The 27,081-nt window shown below is 41.2% G+C and overlaps 2 protein-coding genes across 3 annotated transcripts in view; one reads left to right on the plus strand and one right to left on the minus strand.

Moving 5' to 3' along the window:
- Positions 1-27,081, minus strand: part of LOC139754581 (regucalcin-like) — a 549,227-nt gene that overhangs the window by 352,737 nt on the left and 169,409 nt on the right. The gene's annotated exons all lie outside the window — the stretch shown is intronic.
- The window catches only part of Herc4 (HECT and RLD domain containing E3 ubiquitin ligase 4), a 163,422-nt gene that overhangs the window by 47,567 nt on the left and 88,774 nt on the right, over positions 1-27,081 (plus strand). For both annotated transcript variants that reach the window (XM_071671972.1, XM_071671971.1), the window contains exons 8-11: positions 17,108-17,260; positions 21,049-21,216; positions 25,264-25,433; positions 25,706-25,859. In XM_071671972.1, the coding sequence (XP_071528073.1) occupies positions 17,108-17,260; positions 21,049-21,216; positions 25,264-25,433; positions 25,706-25,859 (645 nt within the window). The remainder of the gene's footprint in view (positions 1-17,107; positions 17,261-21,048; positions 21,217-25,263; positions 25,434-25,705; positions 25,860-27,081) is intronic.

A 27,081-nucleotide genomic window follows, 5' to 3' on the forward strand; every position in this document is an offset into this window, starting at 1 on the left:
ATATATATATATATATATATATATATATATATATATATATATATATATATATATTTACAACACTGAACACCCCATGTATACCAATTATTCCCTCAACTGCCACATTACTCACCTTTGCATTCAAATCACCCATCACTATAACCCGGTCTCGTGCATCAAAACCACTAACACACTCATTCAGCTGCTCCCAAAACACTTGCCTCTCATGATCTTTATTCTCATGCCCAGGTGCATATGCACCAATAATCACCCATCTCTCTCCATCAACTTTCAGTTTTACCCATATTAATCGAGAATTTACTTTCTTACATTCTATCACATACTCCCACAACTCCTGTTTCAGGAGCACTGCTACTCCTTCCCTTGCTCTTGTCCTCTCACTAACCCCTGACTTTACTCCCAAGACATTCCCAAACCACTCTTCCCCTTTACCCTTGAGCTTCGTTTCACTCAGAGCCAAAACATCCAGGTTCCTTTCCTCAAACATACTACCTATCTCTCCTTTTTTCACATCTTGGTTACATCCACACACATTTAGGCACCCCAATCTGAGCCTTCGAGGAGGATGAGCACTCCCCGCGTGACTCCTTCATCTGTTTCCCATTTTAGAAAGTTAAAAGATACAAGGAGGGGAGGATTTCTGGCCCCCCGCTCCCGTCCCCTCTAGTGGCTTTCTATGACACGCGAGCTTGTAGATTTATGTGCTGAAAAAGGACTGATGATTGGGAATACCTGGTTTAAAAAGCGAGATATACATAAGTATACTTATGTAAGTAGGAGAGATGCCCAGAGAGCGTTATTGGATTACGTGTTAATTGACAGGCGTGCGAAAGAGAGACTTTTGGATGTTAATGTGCTGAGAGGTGCAACTGGAGGGATGTCTGATCATTATCTTGTGGAGGCTAAGGTGAAGATTTGTATGGGTTTTCAGAAAAGAAGAGTGAATGTTGGGGTGAAGAGGGTGGTAAGAGTAAGTGAGCTTGGGAAGTAGGCTTGTGTGAGGAAGTACCAGGAGAGACTGAGTACAGAATGGAAAAAGGTGAGAACAATGGAAGTAAGGGGAGTGGGGGAGGAATGGGATGTATTTAGGGAATCAGTGATGGATTGCGCTAAAGATGCTTGTGGCATGAGAAGAGTGGGAGGTGGGTTGATTAGAAAGGGTAGTGAGTGGTGGGATGAAGAAGTAAGAGTATTAGTGAAAGAGAAGAGAGAGGCATTTGGATGATTTTTGCAGGGAAAAAATGCAATTGAGTGGGAGATGTATAAAAGAAAGAGACAGGAGGTCAAGAGAAAGGTGCAAGAGGTGAAAAAAAGGGCAAATGAGAGTTGGGGTGAGAGAGTATCATTAAATTTTAGGGAGAATAAAAAGATGTTCTGGAAGGAGGTAAATAAAGTGCGTAAGACAAGGGAGCAAATGGGAACTTTAGTGAAGGGCGCAAATGGGGAGGTGATAACAAGTAGTGGTGATGTGAGAAGGAGATGGAGTGAGTATTTTGAAGGTTTGTTGAATGTGTTTGATGACAGAGTGGCAGATATAGGGTGTTTTGGTCGAGGTGGTGTGCAAAGTGAGAGGGTTAGGGAAAATGATTTGGTAAACAGAGAAGAGGTAGTAAAAGCTTTGCGGAAGATGAAAGCCGGCAAGGCAGCAGGTTTGGATGGTATTGCAGTGGAATTTATTAAGAAAGGGGGTGACTGTATTGTTGACTGGTTGGTAAGGTTATTTAATGTATGTATGACTCATGGTGAGGTGCCTGAGGATTGGCGGAATGCGTGCATAGTGCCATTGTACAAAGGCAAAGGGGATAAGAGTGAGTGCTCAAATTACAGAGGTATAAGTTTGTTGAGTATTCCTGGTAAATTATATGGGAGGATATTGATTGAGAGGGTGAAGGCATGTACAGAGCATCAGATTGGGGAAGAGCAGTGTGGTTTCAGAAGTGGTAGAGGATGTGTGGATCAGGTGTTTGCTTTGAAGAATATATGTGAGAAACACTTAGAAAAGCAAATGGATTTGTATGTAGCATTTATGGATCTGGAGAAGGCATATGATAGAGTTGATAGAGATGCTCTGTGGAAGGTATTGAGAATATATGGTGTGGGAGGCAAGTTGTTAGAAGCAGTGAAAAGTTTTTATCGAGGATGTAAGACATGTGTACGTATAGGAAGAGAGGAAAGTGATTGGTTGGTTCTCAGTGAATGTAGGTTTGCGGCAGGGGTGTGTGATGTCTCCATGGTTGTTTAATTTGTTTATGGATGGGGTTGTTAGGGAGGTGAATGCAAGAGTTTTGGAAAGAGGGGCAAGTATGAAGTCTGTTGGGGATGAGAGAGCTTGGGAAGTGAATCAGTTGTTGTTCGCTGATGATACAGCGCTGGTGGCTGATTCATGTGAGAAACTGCAAAAGCTGGTGACTGAGTTTGGTAAAGTGTGTGAAAGAAGAAAGTTAAGAGTAAATGTGAATAAGAGCAAGGTTATTAGGTACAGTAGGGTTGAGGGTCAAGTCAATTGGGAGGTGAGTTTGAATGGAGAAAAACTGGAGGAAGTGAAGTGTTTTAGATATCTGGGAGTGGATCTGGCAGCGGATGGAACCATGGAAGCGGAAGTGGATCATAGGGTGGGGGAGGGGGCGAAAATTCTGGGAGCCTTGAAGAATGTGTGGAAGTCGAGAACATTATCTCGGAAAGCAAAAATGGGTATGTTTGAAGGAATAGTGGTTCCAACAATGTTGTATGGTTGCGAGGCGTGGGCTATGGATAGAGTTGTGCGCAGGAGGATGGATGTGCTGGAAATGAGATGTTTGAGGACAATGTGTGGTGTGAGGTGGTTTGATCGAGTAAGTAACGTAAGGGTAAGAGAGATGTGTGGAAATAAAAAGAGCGTGGTTGAGAGAGCAGAAGAGGGTGTTTTGAAATGGTTTGGGCACATGGAGAGAATGAGTGAGGAAAGATTGACCAAGAGGATATATGTGTCGGAGGTGGAGGGAACGAGGAGAAGAGGGAGACCAAATTGGAGGTGGAAAGATGGAGTGAAAAAGATTTTGTGTGATCGGGGCCTGAACATGCAGTTGGGTGAAAGGAGGGCAAGGAATAGAGTGAATTGGAGCGATGTGGTATACCGGGGTTGACGTGCTGTCAGTGGATTGAATCAAGGTATGTGAAGCGTCTGGGGTAAACCATGGAAAGCTGTGTAGGTATGTATATTTGCATGTGAGGACATATGTATATACATGTGTGTGGGGGTGGGTTGGGCCATTTCTTTCGTCTGTTTCCTTGCGCTACCTCGCAAACGCGGGAGACAGCGACAAAGCAAAAAAAAAAAAAAAAAAAATATATATATATATATATATATTATAATGATCAGACATCCCTCCAGTTGCACCTCTCAGCACATTAACATCCAAAAGTCTCTCTTTCGCACGCCTGTCAATTAACACGTAATCCAATAACGCTCTCTGGCCATCTCTCCTACTTACATAAGTATACTTATGTATATCTCGCTTTTTAAACCAGGTATTCCCAATCATCAGTCCTTTTTCAGCACATAAATCTACAAGCTCTTCACCATTTCCATTTACAACACTGAACACCCCATGTATACCAATTATTCCCTCAACTGCCACATTACTCACCTTTGCATTCAAATCACCCATCACTATAACCCGGTCTCGTGCATCAAAACCACTAACACACTCATTCAGCTGCTCCCAAAACACTTGCTTCTCTTGATCTTTCTTCTCATGCCCAGGTGCATATGCACCAATAATCACCCACCTCTCTCCATCAACTTTCAGTTTTACCCATATTAATTGAGAAGTGAGTCAGTTGTTGTTCGCTGATGATACAGCGCTGGTGGCTGATTCATGTGAGAAACTGCAGAAGCTGGTGACTGAGTTTGGTAAAGTGTGTGGAAGAAGAAAGTTAAGAGTAAATGTGAATAAGAGCAAGGTTATTAGGTACAGTAGGGTTGAGGGTCAAGTCAATTGGGAGGTGAGTTTGAATGGAGAAAAACTGGAGGAAGTGAAGTGTTTTAGATATCTTGGAGTGGATCTGGCAGCGGATGGAACCATGGAAGCGGAAGTGGATCATAGGCTGGGGGAGGGGGCGAAAATTCTGGGGGCCTTGAAGAATGTGTGGAAGTCGAGAACATTATCTCGGAAAGCAAAAATGGGTATGTTTGAAGGAATAGTGGTTCCAACAATGTTGTATAGTTGCGAGGCGTGGGCTATGGATAGAGTTGTGCACAGGAGGATGGATGTGATGGAAATGAGATGTTTGAGGACAATGTGTGGTGTGAGGTGGTTTGATCGAGTGAGTAACGTAAGGGTAAGCGAGATGTGTGGAAATAAAAAGAGCGTGGTTGAGAGAGCAGAAGAGGGTGTTTTGAAGTGGTTTGGGCACATGGAGAGGATGAGTGAGGAAAGATTGACCAAGAGGATATATGTGTCGGAGGTGGAGGGAACAAGGAGAAGAGGGAGACCAAATTGGAGGTGGAAAGATGGAGTGAAAAAGATTTTGTGTGATCGGGGCCTGAACATGCAGGAGGGTGAAAGGAGGGCAAGGAATAGAGTGAATTGGAGCGATGTGGTATACCTGGGTTGACGTGCTGTCAGTGGATTGAATCAAGGCATGTGAAGCGTCTGGGGTAAGCCATGGAAAGCTGTGTAGGTATGTATATTTGCGTGTGTGGACGTATGTATATACATGTGTATGGGGGGGGTTGGGCCATTTCTTTCGTCTGTTTCCTTGCGCTACCTCGCAAACGCGGGAGACAGCGACAAAGTATAAAAAAAAAAAAAAAAATATATATATATATATATATATATATATATATATATATATATATATATATATATATATATATATATATAATATATTTTATCCCTGGGGATAGGGGAGAAAGAATACTTCCCAAGTATTCCCTGCGTGTCGTAGAAGGCGACTTAAAGGGGAGGGAGCGGGGGGCTGGAAATCCTCCCCTCTCATTTTTTTTTCTTTTATTTTCCAAAAGAAGGAACAGAGAAGGGGGCCACGTGAGGATATTCCCTCAAAGGCCCAGTCCTCTGATCTTAACACTACCTTGCTAATGCGGGAAACAGCGAATAGTTTGAAAGAAAAAGAAAGAAATATATATATATATATATATATATATTTTTTTTTTTTTTTTTTTTTTTTATACTTTGTCGCTGTCTCCCGCGTTTGCGAGGTAGCGCAAGGAAACAGACGAAAGAAATGGCCCAACCCCCCCCCCCCCCCCCCCATACACATGTACATACACACGTCCACACACGCAAATATACATACCTACACAGCTTTCCATGGTTTACCCCAGACGCTTCACATGCCTTGATTCAATCCACTGACAGCACGTCAACCCCTGTATACCACATGGCTCCAATTCACTCTATTCCTTGCCCTCCTTTCACCCTCCTGCATGTTCAGGCCCCGATCACACAAAATCTTTTTCACTCCATCTTTCCACCTCCAATTTGGTCTCCCTCTTCTCCTCGTTCCCTCCACCTCCGACACATATATCCTCTTGGTCAATCTTTCCTCACTCATTCTCTCCATGTGCCCAAACCATTTCAAAACACCCTCTTCTGCTCTCTCAACCACGCTCTTTTTATTTCCACACATCTCTCTTACCCTTACGTTACTTACTCGATCAAACCACCTCACACCATATATATATATATATATATATATATATATATATATATATATATATATATTATCCCTGGGGATAGGGGAGTAAGAATACTTCCGACGTATTCCCTGCGTGTCGTAGAAGGCGACTAAAAGGGAAGGGAGCGGGTGGCTGGAAATCCTCCCCTCTCATTTTTTTTTTTAATTTTCCAAAAGAAGGAACAGAGTAGGGGGCCAGGTGAGGAAATTCCCTCTAAGGCCCAGTACTCTGTTCTTAACGCTACCTCGCTAATGCGGGAAATGGCGAATAGTATGAAAGAAAGATATATATATATATATATATATATATATATTTTTTTTTTTTTTTTTTTCATACTATTCGCTATTTCCCGCGATAGCGAGGTAGCGTTAAGAACAGAGGACTGGGCCTTTGAGGGAATATCCTCACCTGGCCCTCTTCTCTGTTCCTTCTTTTGGAAAAAAAAAAAAAAAAAAAAAAAAAAAAAAAACCAGAGGGGAGGATTTCCAGCCCTCCGCTCCCTTCCCTTTTAGTCGCCTTCTACGACACGCAGGGAATACGTGGGAAGTATTCTTTCTCCCCTATCCCCAGGGAATATATATATATATATATATATATATATATATATATATATATATATATATATATATATTACTGAAATAAAGGAAAAATGCACCCAGGTGATGAGCAAGAGGGTCACAATTTTCTGTCACCCAGCATCCTGAGCTGAGGTTGGGAACTAACTGACTTTTACATACCTAACTTAGTCTGCCTTAATTTACTGGAGTAAATTTGGAGTGTAATGAAGTTTTACAGAAGTTTTATGTATTTATCATACTTAATCGCTGTCTCCCGCATCAGCAAGGTAGTGCAAGGAAATGGATGAGGAAATGCTCAACCCATCCACATACACATATATATATATATACATACACACCTTTCCATGGTTTACCCCAGACACTTCACATGCCCTGGTTCAATCCATTGACAGCATGTTGATTTCAGTAATGCACATTGTTCCAATTCACTCTATTCCTTGCGCGCCTTTCACCCTCCTGTATGTTAAGGCCCTGATTGATCAAAATCTTTTTCACTCCAGCCTTCTACCTCCATTTTGGTCTCCTGCTTCTCCTTCTTCCCTCCACCTCTGACACATATATCCTCTTTGTCAATCTTTCCTCACTCATTCTAACCAAGTGTCCAAACCATTTCAACACACCCTCCTCTGCTCTCTCAACCACACTCTTTTTATTACCACACATCTCGCTTACCCTTTCTTTACTTAATCAAACCACCTCACACCACATATTGTCCTCCAACATTTCATTTCCAAGACATCCACCCTCCTCTGCACAACCCTATCCATAGCCCATGCCTGGCAACCATATAACCTTGTTAGAACAACTATTCCTTCAAACATACCCATTTTTGCTCTCCAGGATAATGTTCTTGCCTTCCACACATTCTTCAACTCTCCCAGAACCTTCGCCCCCTCCCCCACCATGTGACTCACTTCTGCTTCCATGGTTCCATCTGCTGCTAAGTCCACTCCCAGATATCTAAAACACTTCACTTCCTCCAGTTTTTCTCCGTTCAAACTTGCCTCTCAATTAACTTGTCCCTCAATCCTACTGAACCTAATAACCTTGCTCTAATTCATATTTACTCTCAGCTTTCTTCTTTCACACACTTTACCAAACTCAGTCACCATCTTCTGCAGTTTCTCACCCGAATCTGTTACCAGCGCTTTCATCCACAACAGACTGCATACTTGCCCCTCTCTCCAAAACGCTTGCATTCACCTCCCTAACCACCCCATCCATAAACAAATTAAACAACCATGGAGACATCACATACCCCTGCTGCAAACCGACATTCACTGGGAACCAATCACTTTCCTCTCTTCCTACATGCCTTACATCCTTGGTGAAAACATTTCACTGCTTGTAGCAGCTTGCCTCCCACACCATATACTCTTAAAACCTTACACAATGCATATCTATCAACCAATCATGTGCCTTTTCCTGATCCATAAATGCTACATATGAATCCATCTGTTTCTTTAAGTATTTTTCTCATACATTCTTCAAAGCAAACACCTGATCCATACATCCTCTACCACTTCTGAAACCACACTGCTCTTCCCCAGTATGATAGTCTGTACATGCCTTTACCCTCTCAATCAATACCCTCCCATATAATTTCTCAGGAATACTCAACAAGCTTATGCCTCTGTAATTTGAACACTCACCTTTATCCCCTTTGCCTATGTACAATGGCACTATGCATGCATTCTGCCAATCCTCAGGCACTTCACCATGATCCATACATACATTGAATATCCTTACCAACCAATCAACTACACAGTCACCCCCTTTTTAATAAATTCCACTGCAGTGCTATCCAAATATTTACGGAAATGTCCGCTAAATCCCAAAAGTAGTCCAACAGGATCAGAAGGGGTCTGTTAGATACTGAATCATGATACACTGAAGTCCATTAGAGTGGGTGTTTACTGAAGTGAGAAAACTGATTAGGGCTAAGGTTATTTCAGATGAAGGTGATAGGGGGATGATTGGGAACTGGATTGAATGGAAGCATTTTGTTAATTGAGGTGTTTTGAATGATGTTGATCATCAAGAATCAACTTAGTGCATGAAGTATGAAAGTAAGAAGCATTTTTATAAGCATGGAAATCTGTGTTCCATTATAACACATTTGGCTGTATAGCTTGTTACTGTGCAATTTTATGATGGTTCATAAGCTCCATTCCATCAGTTTTACTACTAGATAGTTTCTTTATTCTTTTGAGTTTGTTCTTTTCATCAATTTATCTGATGAACATACAACACAGCAATATTTTATTCTGCTTCTTACACATATTCTGAAGTTTCATCATCAGTTTCCTGTCTCTTGTAGAAATTTTCATTATCATACCACTCATCATTTGGACTGAAAATGCTATTTTGTTAATAAATATATTTCTTGAGTTCAGGTTTTACATTTACAGTAACTCCTATGTCTGTGACATTTTCTGTGCTTAGAATTTCTTCTTACCTGTAGGGCCTTTCTAGGAAGGTGTTGATACATTGTTAATCATTTCAAAACTTCTTTTTTCATAGTTGATCGCCAATTCTTGTGTTAGAGAATTAGTACCAGGAACAGACATAGAAAGCTGCATCAACTCACATCTATTCTTTAGTTGTCATGTGAATACACAAAAACCACAGCTCCCTATCCTCAACCAGGCTTTGCAGACCTTTCTGTAGTTTACCCCCGACACTTCACATGCCCTGGTTTAGTCTGTTGACAACTTGTTGACTCCTGTATACTACATAGTTCCAGTTCACTCTATTTCATGCATGCCTTTCACCCTCCTGCATATTCAGGCCCTGATCGTTCAAAATCTTTTTCGCTCAGTCCTTCCATAATTCACTGGTAAGTCTGTATCCGTCACCTCAACCCTCACCAGAGCTGTTCTGTTACCAGACTGAGGCACGTATTTTCACTCGAGATTCACAACGGTTCTGATAGGATCATGATTCAAATATGAGAGCAGTGAGCTTGCCAATGGACGTTCAAGACTTTAGTCAGCAACTGAACCAGAGGACTGGCAGAATGCTTGTATAGTGCCATTGTATAAAAGCAAAGGTGAGTGATCAAACTACAGAGGTATAAGTTTGTTGAGTGTTCCCAGTAAGTTGTATGTGAGGGTATTGATTGAGAGGATGAAGGCATGTACAAAGCATCAGACTGGGTAGGAATAATGTTATTTCAGAAGTGCTGGAGGATGTATCGATCAGGTGTTTGCTTTAAAGAATGTACATAAGAAAATACTGAGAGAAACAGAATGATTTGTATGTGGCATTTATGGATCTGAAGAATATCAAAGATAGGGTTGATAGGAATGCCTTGTGGAGGGTCTTAAGAATATATGGAGTGAAAGGATAGCTGTTGGAAGCAGAGAAGTTTTTTTTATCTAGGGTGTAAGGTATGTGGAGGAGTAAGAAGAAAGGAGAGTGAATGGTTCTAAGTTAAGGATGTCTTTGGCTGTTTAATTTGTTTATAGATGGGTTAGTGAGGGAGGTAAATGCAAAAGTCATGGAGAGAGGGGCAAGTATGCAGTCTGTTGCAGATGAGGGAGCCAGGGAAGTGAGTCATTTGTTTGGTGATGATACAGCACTGGAGGCAGATTTTAGTAAGGAACTGCATAAGATGGTGACTGAGTTTGGAACAGTGTGAGAGAGGAAAAAGTTGAGAGTAATTGTGAAAAAAGCAAGGTTATTAGGATGAGCATGGTAGAGGGACAGGTTGATTGGGGTATGAGGTAAAATGGAGACAAATTGGAGCGAGTGAAGCATTTTAGATATCTGGGAGTGAATATTGCAGCAAATGGAACTATGAAAGCAGAAGTGAGTCAAAGGATGGGTAAGAGGGTTGAAGGTTCTGGAAGCTAAGCAGAATGTGTGGAATGAGAGGTTGTTATTTGGGAGGGTGAAAATGGGTATGTTTGAAGGTACAGTAGTTCCAACAGTGTAATATGGATGCAAGACATGGGCTATAGATGAGGATGTGCCAGTGAGGGTGAATGTGTTGGAAATGAAATGTTCGAGTAAAATATGAGGTGTGAAGTGTAAGTAATGAAAGGGTAAGAGAGAAGTGTTTTGATAAAAAGAGTGTGGAGTGTGGTTGAGAGAGCTGAAGAGGGTTTGCTGAATTGTTTTGGATATATTGAAAGAATCAGTGAGTAGAAGGTGACAATGAGGATATATGTGTCAGAACTGGAGGGAATGAGAAGGATGAGACCAAATTGGAGAGGAAGGATAGAGTGAAAAAGACTTTGAGTGATCAGGGCCTCAACATGCAAGGTGAAAGGCTTGCACAGGATAGAATGAATTGGAACCATGTGGTATTCAGAGGTCAGGGGCATGTGAAGCAGCCAGGGAAACCATGGAGAGGTCTGTGGGGCCTGTTTTTAGACAGGGAGCTGTGATTTTGGTGTATTATACATAACAGCTACAGAATGGATTAGCGAACGTGGTCTTTCTTTTTCTGTTCCTGGAACTACCTCGCAAACATGGGATATGATGACTAAGTATGAAAAATGTAACATGATATGTTTGTGGATGATTCTGAAATAATGAGGGAAATAAGGAATGTCCAGGATTGTGACATCCGAAAGAGAGGTACCTATACAAGCTCCTGATTTTATCATAGCATTGGTTGGTGAAAGTCAGCCCAACCAAATGTAGTGAAGAAATTTCAAATGGTGAAAAAGCATTGACATAACTCTTACAGGAAACAGATTACAGGATTTGAGTGTGAGAGGGTTAGGGCTGGCAGTTTACCAAAATTACTATCACCAAAATTGTTGAGGAGGTAAAATTTTGGACAGTCATTATTAAAATTGCTTTCAAATACATGGATAGGACGGGCTTGTCCAATATGTTCACCATTAGACACGTGGCAAACTGGGTTCAGGCTTATGCCGAATTGAAGTTCTATACTGAAGACTTTTTTTTTCATTTTGAAGGCTCCAGTCACAGACAGAAGCCCACATCAAAAATAGGCCTTAATTGAAATATAGAGAAAATTATGAAACAGAAAAAGAAAAGATAAGGGGACGGTGTTTAAAAATTTTTGAGAAAGTGAAAAACCTGTCTTTTGAAATATGCCAGGTTATTGTTATTGGGAAAGACATGAGTTAGAGAGTTCCAAAGCTTCAACATGTAGGGAGAGAAGCAGGTATCAAAATGGCCCACCCTCGAGCTGCTGATGGCCACACAATACTTTTGTGACGCATCAGCTTGCCAAGAATTGCATAGTCTAGCTAATGGTGTGGCTACACAAGCAGCTAGCTTGCGGGAACAAAAATCAAAGTAATACCTTTAGAAGAGGGAAAGTGAACCAACATTGCGGTGTGTGTGTGTTGTTTGTGTGGGTGGGTGGGGGGTCAAGTTTGGAAGCTACCCCCGGACAGTTTATAAGGAATACTTCTTTAGGGCTGTTAAGATAAGAGACTTTCTTGTCTCCCATTCTCTAAATGACGGTCCACTTTTTCTGGTTACATCCATGTTTTTATTGCTGATATTTTTAGGGAAAATTACAGCCCTAATTTTAAGGCTTGATTATTCCTTTTAAAGGTGCTGCTTCAACATTTATGTGATGGTTCAATGATAGTTGTAACTTATAATTACAGCTTTTATGATTTGGCAAATTTGAGTCGCTGATTACCACACCTGTGGTAAGCAACAAAATCCTTGATGTTCAGAAAGTTGTATATATCAGTATATATCCGACCCAGAATGCTTCACCAGTTTGTTCATTCCACTTTAGGATATATATATATTTTCTTTCTTTCAAACTATTCGCCATTTCCCGCATTAGCAAGGTAGCGCTAAGAACAGAGGACTGGGCCTCTAAGGGAATATCCTCACCTGGCCCCCCTTACTGCTCCTTAGCGAGGTAGCGCAAGGGAACAGACGAAAGAATGGCCCAACCCACCCACATACACATGTATGTACATACACATCCACACACGCAAATATACATACCTATACATCTCAATGTATACATATATATACACACACAGACATATACACACATGTACATAATTCATACTGTCTGTCTTTATTTATTCCCATCGCCACCTCGCCACACATGGAATAACAACCCCCCTCCCCTCTCATGTGTGCAAGGTAGCGCTAGGAAAAGACAACAAAGGCCACATTCGTTCACACTCATTCTCTAGCTGTCATGTAATAATGCACCGAAACCAGAGCTCCCTTTCCACATCCAGGCCCCACAGAACTTTCCATGGTTTACCCCAGATGCTTCACATGCCCTGGTTCAATCCATTGACAGCACGTTGACCCCGGTATACCACATTGTTCCAATTCACTCTATTCCTTGCATGCCTTTCACCCTCCTGCATGTTCAGGCCCCGATCACTCAAAATCTTTTTCACTCCATCTTTCCACCTCCAATTTGGTCTCCCACTTCTCCTCGTTCCCTTTACCTTTGACACATATATCCTCTTTGTCAATCTTTCCTCACGCATTCTCTCCATGTGATCAAACTATTTTAATACACCCTCTTCTGCTCTCTCAACCACACTCTTTTTATTACCACACATCTCTCTTACCTTTTTATTACTTACTTGATCAAACCACCTCACACCACATACTGTCCTCAAACATTTCATTTCCAACACATCCACCCTCCTCTGTCTATAGCACTTGCTTTGCAGCCATATAACATTGATGGAACCACTATTCCTTCAGACATACCCATTTTTGCTCTCTGATGTAACTTTCTCGCCTTCTACACATTCTTCAACACTCGCAGAACCTTTGCCCCCTCCCCACCCTGTGACTCACTTCTGCTTCCATGGTTCCATCCGCTGCTAAATCCTCTCCCAGATATCTAAAATGCTTCACCTCCTCCAGTTTTTCTCCATTCAAACTTACCTCTCAATTTACTTGTTCCTCAACCCTACTGAACCTAATAACCTTGCTCTTATTCACATTTACTCTCAGCTTTCCTCTTTCACACACTTTACCAAACTCAGTCACCAGCTTCTGCAGTTTCTCACCCGAATCAGCCACCAGTGCTGTATCATCAGCGAACAACATCTGACTCACTTCCCAAGCCCTCACATCCACAACATATTTTTCTTTTCTTTTTTGCTTTGTCGTTGTCTCCCGCATTTGCAAGGTAGCGAAAGGAAACAGACGAAAGAAATGGCCCAACCCACCCCCATACACATGTATATACATAAGTCCACACACACAAATATACATACCTACACAGCTTTCCATGGTTTACCCCAGACTCTCCACATGCCCTGATTCAATCCACTGACAGCACGTCAACCCCTGGTATACCACATCGATCCAATGCACTCTATTCCTTGCCCTCCATTCACCCTCCTGCATGTTCAGGCCCCGATCACACAATATCTTTTTCACTCCATCTTTCCACCTCCAATTTGGTCTCCCACTTCTCCTCGTTCCCTCCACCTCTAACACATATATCCTCTTGGTCAATCTTTCCTCACTCATTCTCTCCATGTGCCCAAACCATTTCAAAACACCCTTTTCTGCTCTCTCAACTACGCTCTTTTTATTTCCACACATCTCTCTTACCCTTACGTTACTTACTCGATCAAACCACCTCACACCACACATTGTCCTCAAACATCTCATTTCCAGCACATCCATCCTCCTGTGCACAACTCTATCCATAGCCCATGCCTCGCAACCATACAACATTGTTGGAACCACTATTCCTTCAAACATACCCATTTTTGGTTTCCGAGATAATGTTCTCGACTTCCACACATTCTTCAAGGCTCCCAGAATTTTCGCCCCCTCCCCCAGCCTATGATCCACTTCCGCTTCCATGGTTCCATCCGCTGCCAGATCCACTCCCAGATATCTAAAACACTTTACTTCCTCCAGTTTTTCTCCATTCAAACTTACCTCCCAACTGACTTGACCCTCAACCCTACTGTACCTAATAACCTTGCTCTTATTCACATTTACTCTTAACTTTTTTCTTTCACACACTTTACCAAACTCAGTCACCAGCTTCTGCAGTTTCTCACATGAATCAGCCACCAGCGCTGTATCATCAGCGAACAACAACTGACTCACTTCCCAAGCTCTCTCATCCATATATATATATATATATATATATATATATATATATGTGAATAAGAGCAAGGTAATATATTAGGTACAGTAGGGTTGAGGGTCAAGTCAATTGGGAAGTGAGTTTGAATGGAGAAAAACTGGAGGAAGTGAAGTGTTTTAGATATCTGGGAGTGGATCTGGCAGCGGATGGAAACATGGAAGCGGAAGTGGATCATAGAGTGGGGGAGGGGGCGAAAATTCTGGGAGCCTTGAAGAATGTGTGGAAGTCGAGAACATTATCTCAGAAAGCAAAAATGGGTATGTTTGAAGGAATAGTGGTTCCAACAATGTTGTATGGTTGCGAGGCGTGGACTATGGATAGAGTTGTGCGCAGGAGGATGGATGTGCTGGAAATGAGATGTTTGAGGACAAAGTGTGGTGTGAGGTGGTTTGATCGAGTAAGTAACGTAAGGGTAAGAGAGATGTGTGGAAATAAAAAGAGCGTGGTTGAGAGAGCAGAAGAGGGTGTTTTGAAATGGTTTGGTCACATGGAGAGAATGAGTGAGGAAAGATTGACCAAGAGGATATATGTGTCGGAGGTGGAGGGAACAAGGAGAAGAGGGAGACCAAATTGGAGGTGGAAAGATGGAGTGAAAAAGATTTTGTGTGATCGGGGCCTGAACATGCAGGAGGGTGAAAGGAGGGCAAGGAATAGAGTGAATTGGAGCGATGTGGTATACCGGGGTTGACGTGCTGTCAGTGGATTGAATCAAGGCATGTGAAGCGTCTGGGGTAAACCATGGAAAGCTGTGTAGGTATGTATATTTGCGTGTGTGGACGTATGTATATACATGTGTATGGGGGTGGGTTGGGCCATTTCTTTCGTCTGTTTCCTTGCGCTACCTCGCAAACGCGGGAGACAGCGACAAAGCCAAAAAAAAAAGAATATATATATATATATATATATATATATATATATATATGTGAGAAATATTTAGAAAAGCAAATGGATTTGTATGTAGCATTTATGGATGTGCAGAAGGCATATGATAGAGTTGATAGAGATGCTCTGTGGAAGGTATTAAGAATATATGGTGTGGGAGGCAAGTTGTTAGAAGCAGTGAAAAGTTTTTATCGAGGATGTAAGGCATGTGTACGTGTCGGAAGAGAGGAAGGTGATTGGTTCTCAGTGAATGTAGGTTTGCGGCAGGGGTGTGTGATGTCTCCATGGTTGTTTAATTTGTTTATGGATGGGGTTGTTAGGGAGGTGAATGCAAGAGTTTTGGAAGGAGGGGCAAGTATGAAGTCTGTTGGGGATGAGAGAGCTTGGGAAGTGAGTCAGTTGTTGTTCGCTGATGATACAGCGCTGGTGGCTGATTCATGTGAGAAACTGCAGAAGCTGGTGACTGAGTTTGGTAAAGTGTGTGAAAGAAGAAAGTTATGAGTAAATGTGAATAAGAGCAAGGTTATTAGGTACAGTAGGGTTGAGGGTCAAGTCAATTGGGAGGTAAGTTTGAGTGGAGCAAAACTGGAGGAAGTGAAGTGTTTTAGATATCTGGGAGTGGATCTGGCAGCGGATGGAACCATGGAAGCGGAAGTGGATCATAGGGTGGGGGAGGGGGCGAAAATCCTGGGGCCTTGAAGAATGTGTGGAAGTCGAGAACATTATCTCGGAAAGCAAAAATGGGTATGTTTGAAGGAATAGTGGTTCCAACAATGTTGTATGGTTGCGAGGCGTGGGCTATGGATAGAGTTGTGCGCAGGAGGATAGATGTGCTGGAAATGAGATGTTTGAGGACAATGTGTGGTGTGAGGTGGTTTGATCGAGTGAGTAACGTAAGGGTAAGAGAGATGTGTGGAAATAAAAAGAGTGTGGTTGAGAGAGCAGAAGAGGGTGTTTTGAAGTGGTTTGGGCACATGGAGAGGATGAGTGAGGAAAGATTGACCAAGAGGATATATGTGTCGGAGGTGGAGGGAACAAGGAGAAGAGGGAGACCAAATTGGAGGTGGAAAGATGGAGTGAAAAAGATTTTGTGTGATCGGGGCCTGAACATGCAGGAGGGTGAAAGGAGGGCAAGGAATAGAGTGAATTGGAGCGATGTGGTATACCGGGGTTGACGTGCTGTCAGTGGATTGAAGCAGGGCATGTGAAGCGTCTGGGGTAAACCATGGAAAGCTGTGTAGGTATTGTATATTTGCGTGTGTGGACGTATGTATATACATGTGTATGGGGGGGGGGGGTTGGGCCATTTCTTTCGTCTGTTTCCTTGCGCTACCTCGCAAACGCGGGAGACAGCGACAAAGTATAATAATAATAATAATGATAATATATATATATGCTACCTCGCTAATGTGGGAAATGGCGAATAGTATGAAAGAAAGAAAATATAAAGAATTACTAACATTTGGAAGATGGAAAAAAAAAAAGAGGGCAGATATGATTACACCCCTAAAGTATGTGAATGATTTATATCATGATAATGGAGATGTTTTGTGAATAGGGATAGTAGATCAGCTTAAAGATGTAACAAGAAACCTAAGCATGAATAATCCAAAAAGATTTTAAGAATTACTTCTCTAGTGACAGAGTGGTGGATGATTGAAATAAAAGCTTTGTGAAAAAACAGTAAATGCTAAATGTTGAGAGCTCATAATGTTGCTTTATAGGAAAGAGTTGAGGCCCAATATGTTTAAAAACCCTTTTTTTTATAAGGCACAGATTTGTAATCTTACACCTCCATATTTGCTTGTTTCTGTACACTTACATCACTGAGTACTCCAGCTAATGAAATGAATGATTTCTTTTTATCAGCTTTGGACATTTGGATATGGTCGTTATGGACAACTAGGCCATGGAACATATGATGATGGAAGTATACCTCGAACTGTACTTGATTTGTGTGGTACAAGAATTAGTCAAGTTGCATGTGGAAGATGTCACACAATTGTTTTCATTCCTTCACAGGTAAGGAGCTATTTTTATGTAATGAGAAATAAATTTGAGGCCAGGACAAACCAGACTTGGTATTGACTGATGTTTAGCCCAACATGTCATCTAGGCAGGTGCATCTAAACTTGTAATCAGAGTGTGACAAAAGTTTTGATAAGTCAAGATTTGAATGAAGATCTAAAAAGATCAAATAGTTTACGTATTTTTTTTCAAACTTGCTTGGCATTTCTACCTTTATAAGTTGGTGCAGGGAACAGAAGATCAGTGACCCGACTTGCTCTCATCCATCACACCAAAATCAGAGCCCAGCATCCACAGCCATGTCCTAACGCCCTTTCTGTGGTATTTTAAAATACTGAACACCCATTGCCCCCCAATTATTCCCTTAGCCACCACATTACTTACCTTTGCATATAAATTATGCATCACTAATACCTAGTCACATGAAATGAAACTACTGACATATTTTTATATTTATTTATTATACTTCTGTTTCCCCTTTTAGAAAGTTGAAATACAATGAGTGGAGGATTTCTAGCCCCTTGCTCCCATCCCCTTTAGTCACCTTTTACAACTCGCTGGGAGTGCATAGGAAGTATTCTTTCTCCCCTATCCCCAGGGAGCTGTGGTTTCAGTGCATTACACATGACAGCTAGAGACTGAGTATGAACGAATGTGGCCTTTGTTGTCTCTTCCTAGCGCTACCTTGCATGCATGTGCTGGGGGAGAGGGGTGCCATTTCATGTGTGGTGGAGTGGCAGTGGGAATGGATGAAGGCAGCAAGTATGAATATGTACATGTGTATATGTCTGTGTATGTATATGTATGTATACATTGAAATGTATAGGTATGTATATGTATGTGTGTGGGCATTTATGTGTATACATGTGTATGTGGGTGGGTTAGGCCATTCTTTCATCTGTTTCCTTGCGTTACCTCGCTAACGCGGGAGACAGTGACTGAGTATAATAATGATATATAATGATTATTATATTTGATTGCCATTTCCCGTGTCAGCAAGGTAGTGTCAGGAAACAGATGAAGAATGGCCCATCCACTCATGTACAAACATATACACATATACATACATACACTTGCACATGTTCATATTTACTTGCCCTATATTTACTTGCCCTCATCCATTCCTGGCACCACCTTGCTCAATAGGAAACAGCATCGCTACCCCCCCTGCTTCAGCAAGAGACTGCCAGGAAAATGGACAAAAAGGCCACATTTGTTCATAGTCTGTTGCTGTCATCTGTAATGCACCAAAACCACAGCTCCCTATCCACATCCTGGCCTCACAGACCTTTCCATGGTTAATCGCTAAAGTTTCAGATGCCCTGGTTCAATCCAATGACAGCTTGTGAACCCTGGTATACCACATCGTTCCAATTCACTCTGTTCCTTGCAGTTCTCACCCTCCTGTATGTTCAGGCCTGATCTTGCAAAATCTTTTTCACTCCATCCCTCCACCTCCAATTTGGTCTACTTATCCTTGTTCCCTTCACCTCTGACACATATAACCTCTTACTCATTCTCTCCATGTGTCCAAACCATTTCAACACACCCTCTTCTGCTCTATCAACCACTTTCTTTTTACTACTACATGTCTCTTACCCTTTAATTACTTACTTGATCAAACCACCTCACACAACATATTGTCCTCAAACATTTCATTTCCAACACATCTACCCTCCTCTATCTATAGCCCATGCCTCGCAACCATATAATATTGTTGGAACTACTATTCCTTTAAACATACCCATTTTTGCTCTCCAAGATAACATTCTCTCTTTCCACACATTCTTCATCTTTCGATAACATTCTCTCTTTCCACGCATTCTTCATCTTTCCCAGAACCTTTGCCCGCTACATTACCCAATGACTTGCTTCCATGGTTCTGTTTGCTGCTAAGTCCTCTCCCAGATATCTAAACCACTTCACTTCCTCTAATTTTTCTCCATTTAAACTCACATCCCAACTAACTTGTCCCTTAACCTAATAACCTTACTCTTATTTGCATTTACTCTCAACTTTCTTCTTTCACACACTTTTCCTAACTCAGTCACCAACTTCTGCAATTTCTCACTTGAATCAGCCACCAATCTGCATGATCAGTGAACATCAAATAACTCACTTCGCAGGCCCTCTTATCCCTCAACAGACAGCATACTTGCCCCTCTCTCCAAAACTCTTGCATTTACCTCCCTAACCACCCCATCCATAAACAAATTTAACAACAATGGATACATCACACATCCCTGCCTCAGTCCAACCTTCACTGGGAACCAGTCACTCTCCCCTCTTCTTACTCGTACACATGCCTTACATTCTTGCTACAAACAATCGCCCCTCATGAACTTTCTTCTCATAGCCCGATGCATAAGCACTAATTATCACCCATCTCTCCCAGTCCATTTTCATTTTTACACATACCAGTCCTGAGCTCTCTTCCTTTCACTCTGTCACACACACCGACAATGCTTGCTTTAGGAGTAGTGATACCCCATTCTTATTTCTTACTCACCCACCAACCCCTGACCTTACTCCTGAAACATTTTCAAACCATTCTTCTCCTATTCCCTGAGCTTTGTTGCACTCAAAGCCAGATCATCCAGGATTCCTTCCTGAAACATAATACCTATCTCTCCTTTATTCTCATCTTGGTTACCTCCACACACATTTAGATGCCCTAGTCTGAGTGTTTAAGGAGGATGAGTACTCCCCACTCGGTTCCTTCTTATATTTCATCTTTTAGAAAATGAAATACAAGATGGGGGGGCTCCAGCCCCCGGCTCCCGCCCGCTTTGGTTGTCTTTTACGACATGCAGGAAGCACAGAGGTGGAATTTTTTCTCCTTTACTTCTGGGATATTATATAATAAAAAGAGTGTGGTTGAGGGAGTGGAAGAGAGAGTGCTGAAATATTTTGGGTGTGAAGAGAATGAGTGAGGAAAGGTTGACAAAGAGGATACACTTCTGGCACAGATATCCTTTTTGTTAACCTCTTCTTACTCATTTTCTTTACATATGTCCAAACCATTTTAGCATAACCTTTTCATGTCTCAACCATACTTTTTTGCTATTACACCTCTCTCATACCCTTTTATTACTTACTCAGTCAAACCACCTTGCACAAAATGTTTTCATTTCATTTTCAATGGATCCATCTTCCTTCACACATCCTCATCTTTATAGCGCATGCTTTACATTCGTATGAAATTGGTGAAACTACCATATCTTCAAACATAACCATTTTTGCCCTCCCACTTTTACAGTAATAAACCCCTCAGTTTCCATTATAATGTACTATCACCTGATTTATGTTGTTCAGTATGAGATAAGATAAACCAGTTACTACATATCTTATTTTATTCTCATCCTTCTCTCTCTTTATATGATTTCATCCTTGAGTGTACTTAAAATGGCATTAGCTTAGTACATTGAGCTTTTATGCTGGGTTATTTAATAAATGCTAGTTTGTAAAGTCTGACGGCTACTACATAAAAATATACATTCTTTTCAATTGATACCCTCAGTGCATGTATGACAGCCCTACCCGTACCCCTTAGTTTAGTGGTATGTTGGCATACGAGTAACAAAATAGAATGTGGGTACATCATCATATCCATACCCACTGTCTATAATGAGAAATGTTTAAAAAGATTTGGTGAAGTTTATTCTTTTAATGAATTTTAGTTGGCTGATAACCTAGTTTATACCAGTAATGAGTCCTCCAACCTATTAGCTCATACTATTCTTCTTCCCTCCTTTTACAAAACTAACTTAAGAATTTTGCAGGGTCAGCTTTATGCATTTGGTCAAGGCATGTCAGGTCAATTAGGGATCAAGACTCCACACAATCGCAATTTACCTCAGGTGGTAGTTGGACCATGGGTTTCCCCACGAGGAGTCTGCCTCTTGGATCACAGTGAGGAAGAAGACAGCTCCAAAGTGTATGTTAAGAAGGTGAGTAAAAGTTTATCATAATTCACGAGAAGGAAATACATATATGATAGTATGTGGGTATCATGATCAGGTGCAGATTTTTTTTTTTTTTGTGGAACATAAAACTTAATGGTAGAAAGCTAGAAAATTTTCTAATGATTTAATATAAGTTTGGTAAACTGGTTTAGAAATTCCTAATTACTTGACACATATATGTATATGAATATCATGCAACACCACAGGTGTCATCACTTGTATTTCACCGAGGATTGCTACACTACCGTGGCTCCAGACATTCTCATATATTAATCTTTTAACTATTACAGAAGAATGAACTCTTGCTTATAATTTTTCATTTTGTTTGCATTTTGTCCTCAGACAAAGACATTCAAATTTTCTGAGTCACCAGTAAGTTTTCAATAGTTCATGATGCCAACTTGGTAGGGCAGGAGGGGCAAGTTTTTACTATATTCCACATGAGGTAGCATCAGGAACATAGAACTGAGCCTTAGAAAAAGAAAGTCTTTACTTAGTCCTTGTACACCTGCTGCTTTTAGAAACGTTCTGTGACACAGAGGAGGTATAGGGCATATTGTTTCCCTCTTGTTCTCAGGGATAGAAGTAGAAAGCTAACTTCTTTCTTCTTTCATACTATTTGCCATTTCCCGCATTAGTGAGGTAGCGTTAAGAACAGAGGACTGGGCCTTAGAAGGAATATCCTCACCTGGTCCCCTTCTCTGTTCCTTCTCTTGGAAAATTAAAAAAAAAAAACCACTCTGACTCTCTCACTTCGCACACCACCCCAACCAATACACCCTTTCGTCAAACACATTCAACAAACCTTGAAAATGCTCACTCCATCACTACCTATTATCCTTTCCCCCTTGCCCCCTTCACCGATGTTCCCATTTGTTTTCTTGTCTTGTGCATGTTATTTACCTCCTGCCAAAACATTTTTTTTGTTCTCCATAAAGTTTAATGATACTCTCTCACCCCAACTCTCATTTGCCCTCTTTTTCAACCCTTGCACCTTCCTCTTGACCTCTTGCTGCTTTCTCTTATATATCTCCCAGTCATTTGCACTCCTTCCTTGTAAGTATCATTGAAATGCCTCTCTTTTCTCTGCCACTAACAAATCTACCCACCCTCCACCTTTCTCAAGCCACATCCATCTCTTGCACATGTCATCACTGCTTCCCTAAATACATCCCACTCCCCTCACATCATTTGCTCTTACCTTTTGCCATTCTACACGCAATCTCTCCTGGTACTTCCTCACATAAGTCTCCTTTCCAAGCACACTTTCTCTTACTACTCTCTTCTCCCCAACATCTCGCTTCTTTTTTGAAAACCTTTACAAATCTTCATCTTTGCCTTCACAAGATAGTGATCAGACATCCTGCCAGCTGCCCCTCTCAGCACATTAACATCCAAAAAATCTCTTTTACATGCCTATCAATTAACTCAATGTAATAATGCCCTTTGACCACCTCTCCTACTCATATACATATACTTGTGTATATCTCTCTTTTTAAACCAGGTATTCCCAATCATCAATCTTTTTTCAGCACACAAATCCACAAGCACTTCACCATTTCCATTCACAGCACTGAATACCCCATGTTCATCAAGTATACCCTCAACTGCCACATTATTCGCCTTCATATTTAATTCACCGCTGCCAGATCCACTCTCAGATATCTAAAACACTTATACCTCTGGATCATAGGGTGGGGAAGGGGGCGAAAATCCTGGGAGCCTTGAAGAATGTGTGGAAGTTGAGAACATTATCTCGGAAAGCAAAAATGGGTATGTTTGAAGGAATAGTGGTTCCAACAATGTTGTATGGTTGCGAGGCGTGGGCTATGGATAGAGTTGTGCGCAGGAGGGTGGATGTGCTGGAAATGAGATGTTTGAGGACAATGTGTGGTGTGAGGTGGTTTGATCGGGTAAGTAACGTAAGGGTAAGAGAGATGTGTGGAAATAAAAAGAGCATGGTTGAGAGAGCAGAAGAGGGTGTTTTGAAATGGTTTGGTCACATGGAGAGAATGAGTGAGGAAAGATTGACCAAGAGGATATATGTGTCGGAGGTGGAGGGAACGAGAAGTGGGAGACCAAATTGGAGGTGGAAAGATGGAGTGAAAAAGATTTTGTGTGATCGGGGCCTGAACATGCAGGAGGGTGAAAGGAGGGCAAGGAATAGAGTGAATTGGATCGATGTGGTATACCGGGGTTGACGTGCTGTCAGTGGATTGAATCAGGGCATGTGAAGCATCTGGGGTAAACCATGGAAAGCTGTGTAGGTATGTATATTTGCATGTGTGGATGTGTATGTATATAAATGTGTATGAGGGTGGGTTGGGCCATTTCTTTCGTCTGTTTTCCTTGCGCTACCTCGCAAACGCGGGAGACAGCGACAAAGCAAAAAAAAAAAAAAATTAATTCACCCATCAGTAATACCCGGTCTCATACCCCAACCTGCTGACACACTCACTCGGCTGCTCCCATAACACTTGCCTTTCAAGATCTTTCTTCTCATGACCAGGTGCATAAGGACCAATTATCACCCATCTCTCTCCATCCACTTTTAATTTTACCCACATCAATCTTGAATTTACTTCCTTACAATCTGTCACACACTCCTACAACTGCTTGAGGGGTAGTGCTACTCCTTCCTTAGCTCTTGTCCTCTCACCAACCCCTGACTTTACTCCCAAGACTTTTCCGCACCATTCTTCCCCTTTACCCTTGAGCTTAGTTTCACTCAGAGGCAAAACATCCAGGTTTCTTTCCTCAAACATACTACCTATCTCTCCTTCCTTCTTATCTTTATTACATCCACACACGTTCAGACACCCCATTCTGAGCCTTCGAGGAGGATGAGCACTCCCTGCTTGACTCCTTCTGTTTCCCTTTTTAGAAATTCAAATTATTTTATTATACATAATTGCAGTTTGCTGCATCAGCAAGGCAGCCTCAGGAAACAGACGAAGAATGGCCCATCCACTCATATACACATGCATACATAAACGCCCATACACGAACATATACATACATATACATATCATCATACACACATGTACATATTCATACTTGCTTGCCACCATTCATTCCCAGTGCTACCCCGCCCCACAGGAAATAGCATCGCTACCCCCTGCTTTTTCCATATTTGGTCACCATTTCCTGCATTAGGAAGGTAGCAACAGGAATTTACAAAAAAAGGCTGTATTCACTCGCATCCTTTCTCTAGCTGTTCTGTGCAATGCACTGAAACCATGGCCCCTTATCCACAATCAGGTCCCATAGACTTTTCTTTTGTTTACCCCCCCCCCCAGCTCCTTCACATTTCTTGGTTCAGTCCACTGACAGCATGTCAAGTCCTGTAAATTGCATCGTTCCAATTTACTGTATCTCGTGTATGCCTGCCATCCTCCTGCATGTTTAGGCCCCAGTCTTTCAAAATCTTTTTCACTCCATCCCTCCATCTCCAGTTTGCTGTCCCCACCACTTCTGACACATATCCACTATGTCAACCTCTCCTCACTCATTCTCTCTGTATATCTGAACCATTTGAGTAAACCTTCTTCAGCTCTCTCAACCACACTCTTTTTATTACTACACCGTTTTATTTCTTACTTAATTTTACCACCTCACAGCATGTATTGTCCTCAGGCATTTTATTTCTCAATACATCCCCACCTCCCTCACATACCCTCATTCATAACCCATGCTTTGCATCCACACAACATTGTTGGGGCTACCATACCTTTAAACATCTCCATTTTCATCCCCATTTCTGCCTTTCCTTATAACAGTCTATCATTCTGAACATTCTTCAGTGCTCTTAGTACCTTCATCCCCTCACTCACCCTATGACTCATTTCCACTTCCATGGTTCCATTTGCTGCCTTTTATACTCCCAGGTATCTAAAACACTTACTCCAAATTTATTCTCCATTTAAACTCTTAGAGCTGATGTTATATATCTTCAAGAGTGCAGATAACTCATTATCAAGGTTGTTGTAAATAGCAGTTGCTTTGCATATTTTCATGTTTCATATTTGACAGATTTTTGCTGGTGGAGATGCAAGTATGGCTACCGTAATGAAGGAAGTTGGTGTTGCTGATGATTATTGTCAAAAGCATCCATTGCAAGTCCCATTGAGAATAGAAGAAGCAAAGATCAACCAAATGATTAGTATTGATGAGGACGATATGATAGATGATGATTTATTTATGTAAGTGAGTCTAATATATTAAGAAGTATTTAGGGGGGCAGGGGCCATTCATAATCATCATTTTTATAAGCGTATTCATCTTTAGTTAAGCCATTTGATATGTTGAAACTTTACTGATGCATTCACGTGTTATGCTAGCAAGGATTTTGATATTTTTTTTTATCATCCATGCTTCACCTTGTGAAAGCATTTTTGATGGCATATTTATTAAAAGTGTTTTAATATTTCTTCAGCTAAATGATTTGTTAATTGTACGTTTTTTTGTACTTAAGGTATATGGAAACTGTTTTTGGATCCTTGGCTTGCTGGAACTGTTCATTCCTAAAGGAGGGCTGTAACAAGCATAGTCATGGGCTGGATTACAGGCTGGCAGAAGAGTACATTGCAAAGCTTGGTCGAATACCTCGAGAATCCATACAGGAAGTAGTGAGTTATTTTGAATTTCATTTTGTTAATAATTCAGAGTTGTGATTAGAACAGCCTTTTTGTGGCAGTTAAGGTTGATGGCTCTAAACCTTAATTAGATGACTGGTGGGAGTAAAAGGTGGGAGCTTGTGGAAAATTTTAAGTCAAAGTTTGGATGTGCTGGGGATTGGAGAAACCCATATCATTAGGCAGAGTGTATAGAGTGAAAATGAAAATAATGAATAAGTTGTGGGAGGCTATGGAATTAATGAAAATATCAGGGAAGAGGAGAAAGAAGGAAGTGCAATTGTGCTATCAGACAGTGTTGAAGGGTGTTACAGAGAATTGAATTGTGAAGTATGTGTGTGAATGTGTATATGTGCTTGTGAATATGAAGACTGTTAGGTAAAGATGAAATAGAACACTTCTAGAGAAATTTGAATGAATATAAATGGGTTTGAGCATGAGAGGCAAGTGGTTGTAATGGGTGATATGAATGTGAAAGTCTGATGTGATGTAATTAGCAACAGTTTTTAAACAAGGAGTGCTTGGAGGAAATGCGAATGAAAGTTATATTGAGGATGTCTGTGCAGAGTGGGGTTCATTTTTTGTAAACACCCTTTTCCAGCATAAGATGATTCATGGATGCTTGTGGATAAGTGATGGAAGAAAAGAACAAAATGGTTTGATTATGTGGCAGTGGATGGAAGTCTGAGAAAGATTGTACTAGATGCTTGAGTTGAGAGGATTCTTTGAAGATTTTGACTGTTTTGCAGTTCTTATGAAGGTGAGGATCAGGGAGAAGTGGCGATGTAATATAGGGAAGAATGAAGAGGTTAAAGTTTTAGCAAGTGAGAAGTTGAATCACAAAGAATGCAAGGAGGAATATGAAAGAAGGGTGACAAAGTTCAGTTGAAAATGCAGTAAATGTAGGAATGCAGTAATGTGTAAATAGGGGTATTAAAGATATTTAGAGAAACGTCTGTTAAAGGTTATAGAATTAGTAGTTGGATACAAAGTTTTGAGAAATAAGAATGAAAGTGGAAATTCCTGGTTAATGGATGAGATTAGAAAAGCATTTGAAAAGAAGAAAAGGCATATAGTAGATTGCTCGAAAGGAATTACCAGTTGCAGTTCAGCAAAGGAGGGAAGTATATGAGTAAGTGGATGTATTCCTGTTTTTGGGAAACCAGTCTGGTTAGAGCACTTAGTGAGAGAATATGTTTATCCTTTGGCTGTGAAT

The sequence above is a fragment of the Panulirus ornatus genome, chromosome 17 (genome assembly GCF_036320965.1).
Source record: "Panulirus ornatus isolate Po-2019 chromosome 17, ASM3632096v1, whole genome shotgun sequence".
Taxonomy (NCBI): Eukaryota; Metazoa; Arthropoda; class Malacostraca; order Decapoda; family Palinuridae; genus Panulirus; species Panulirus ornatus.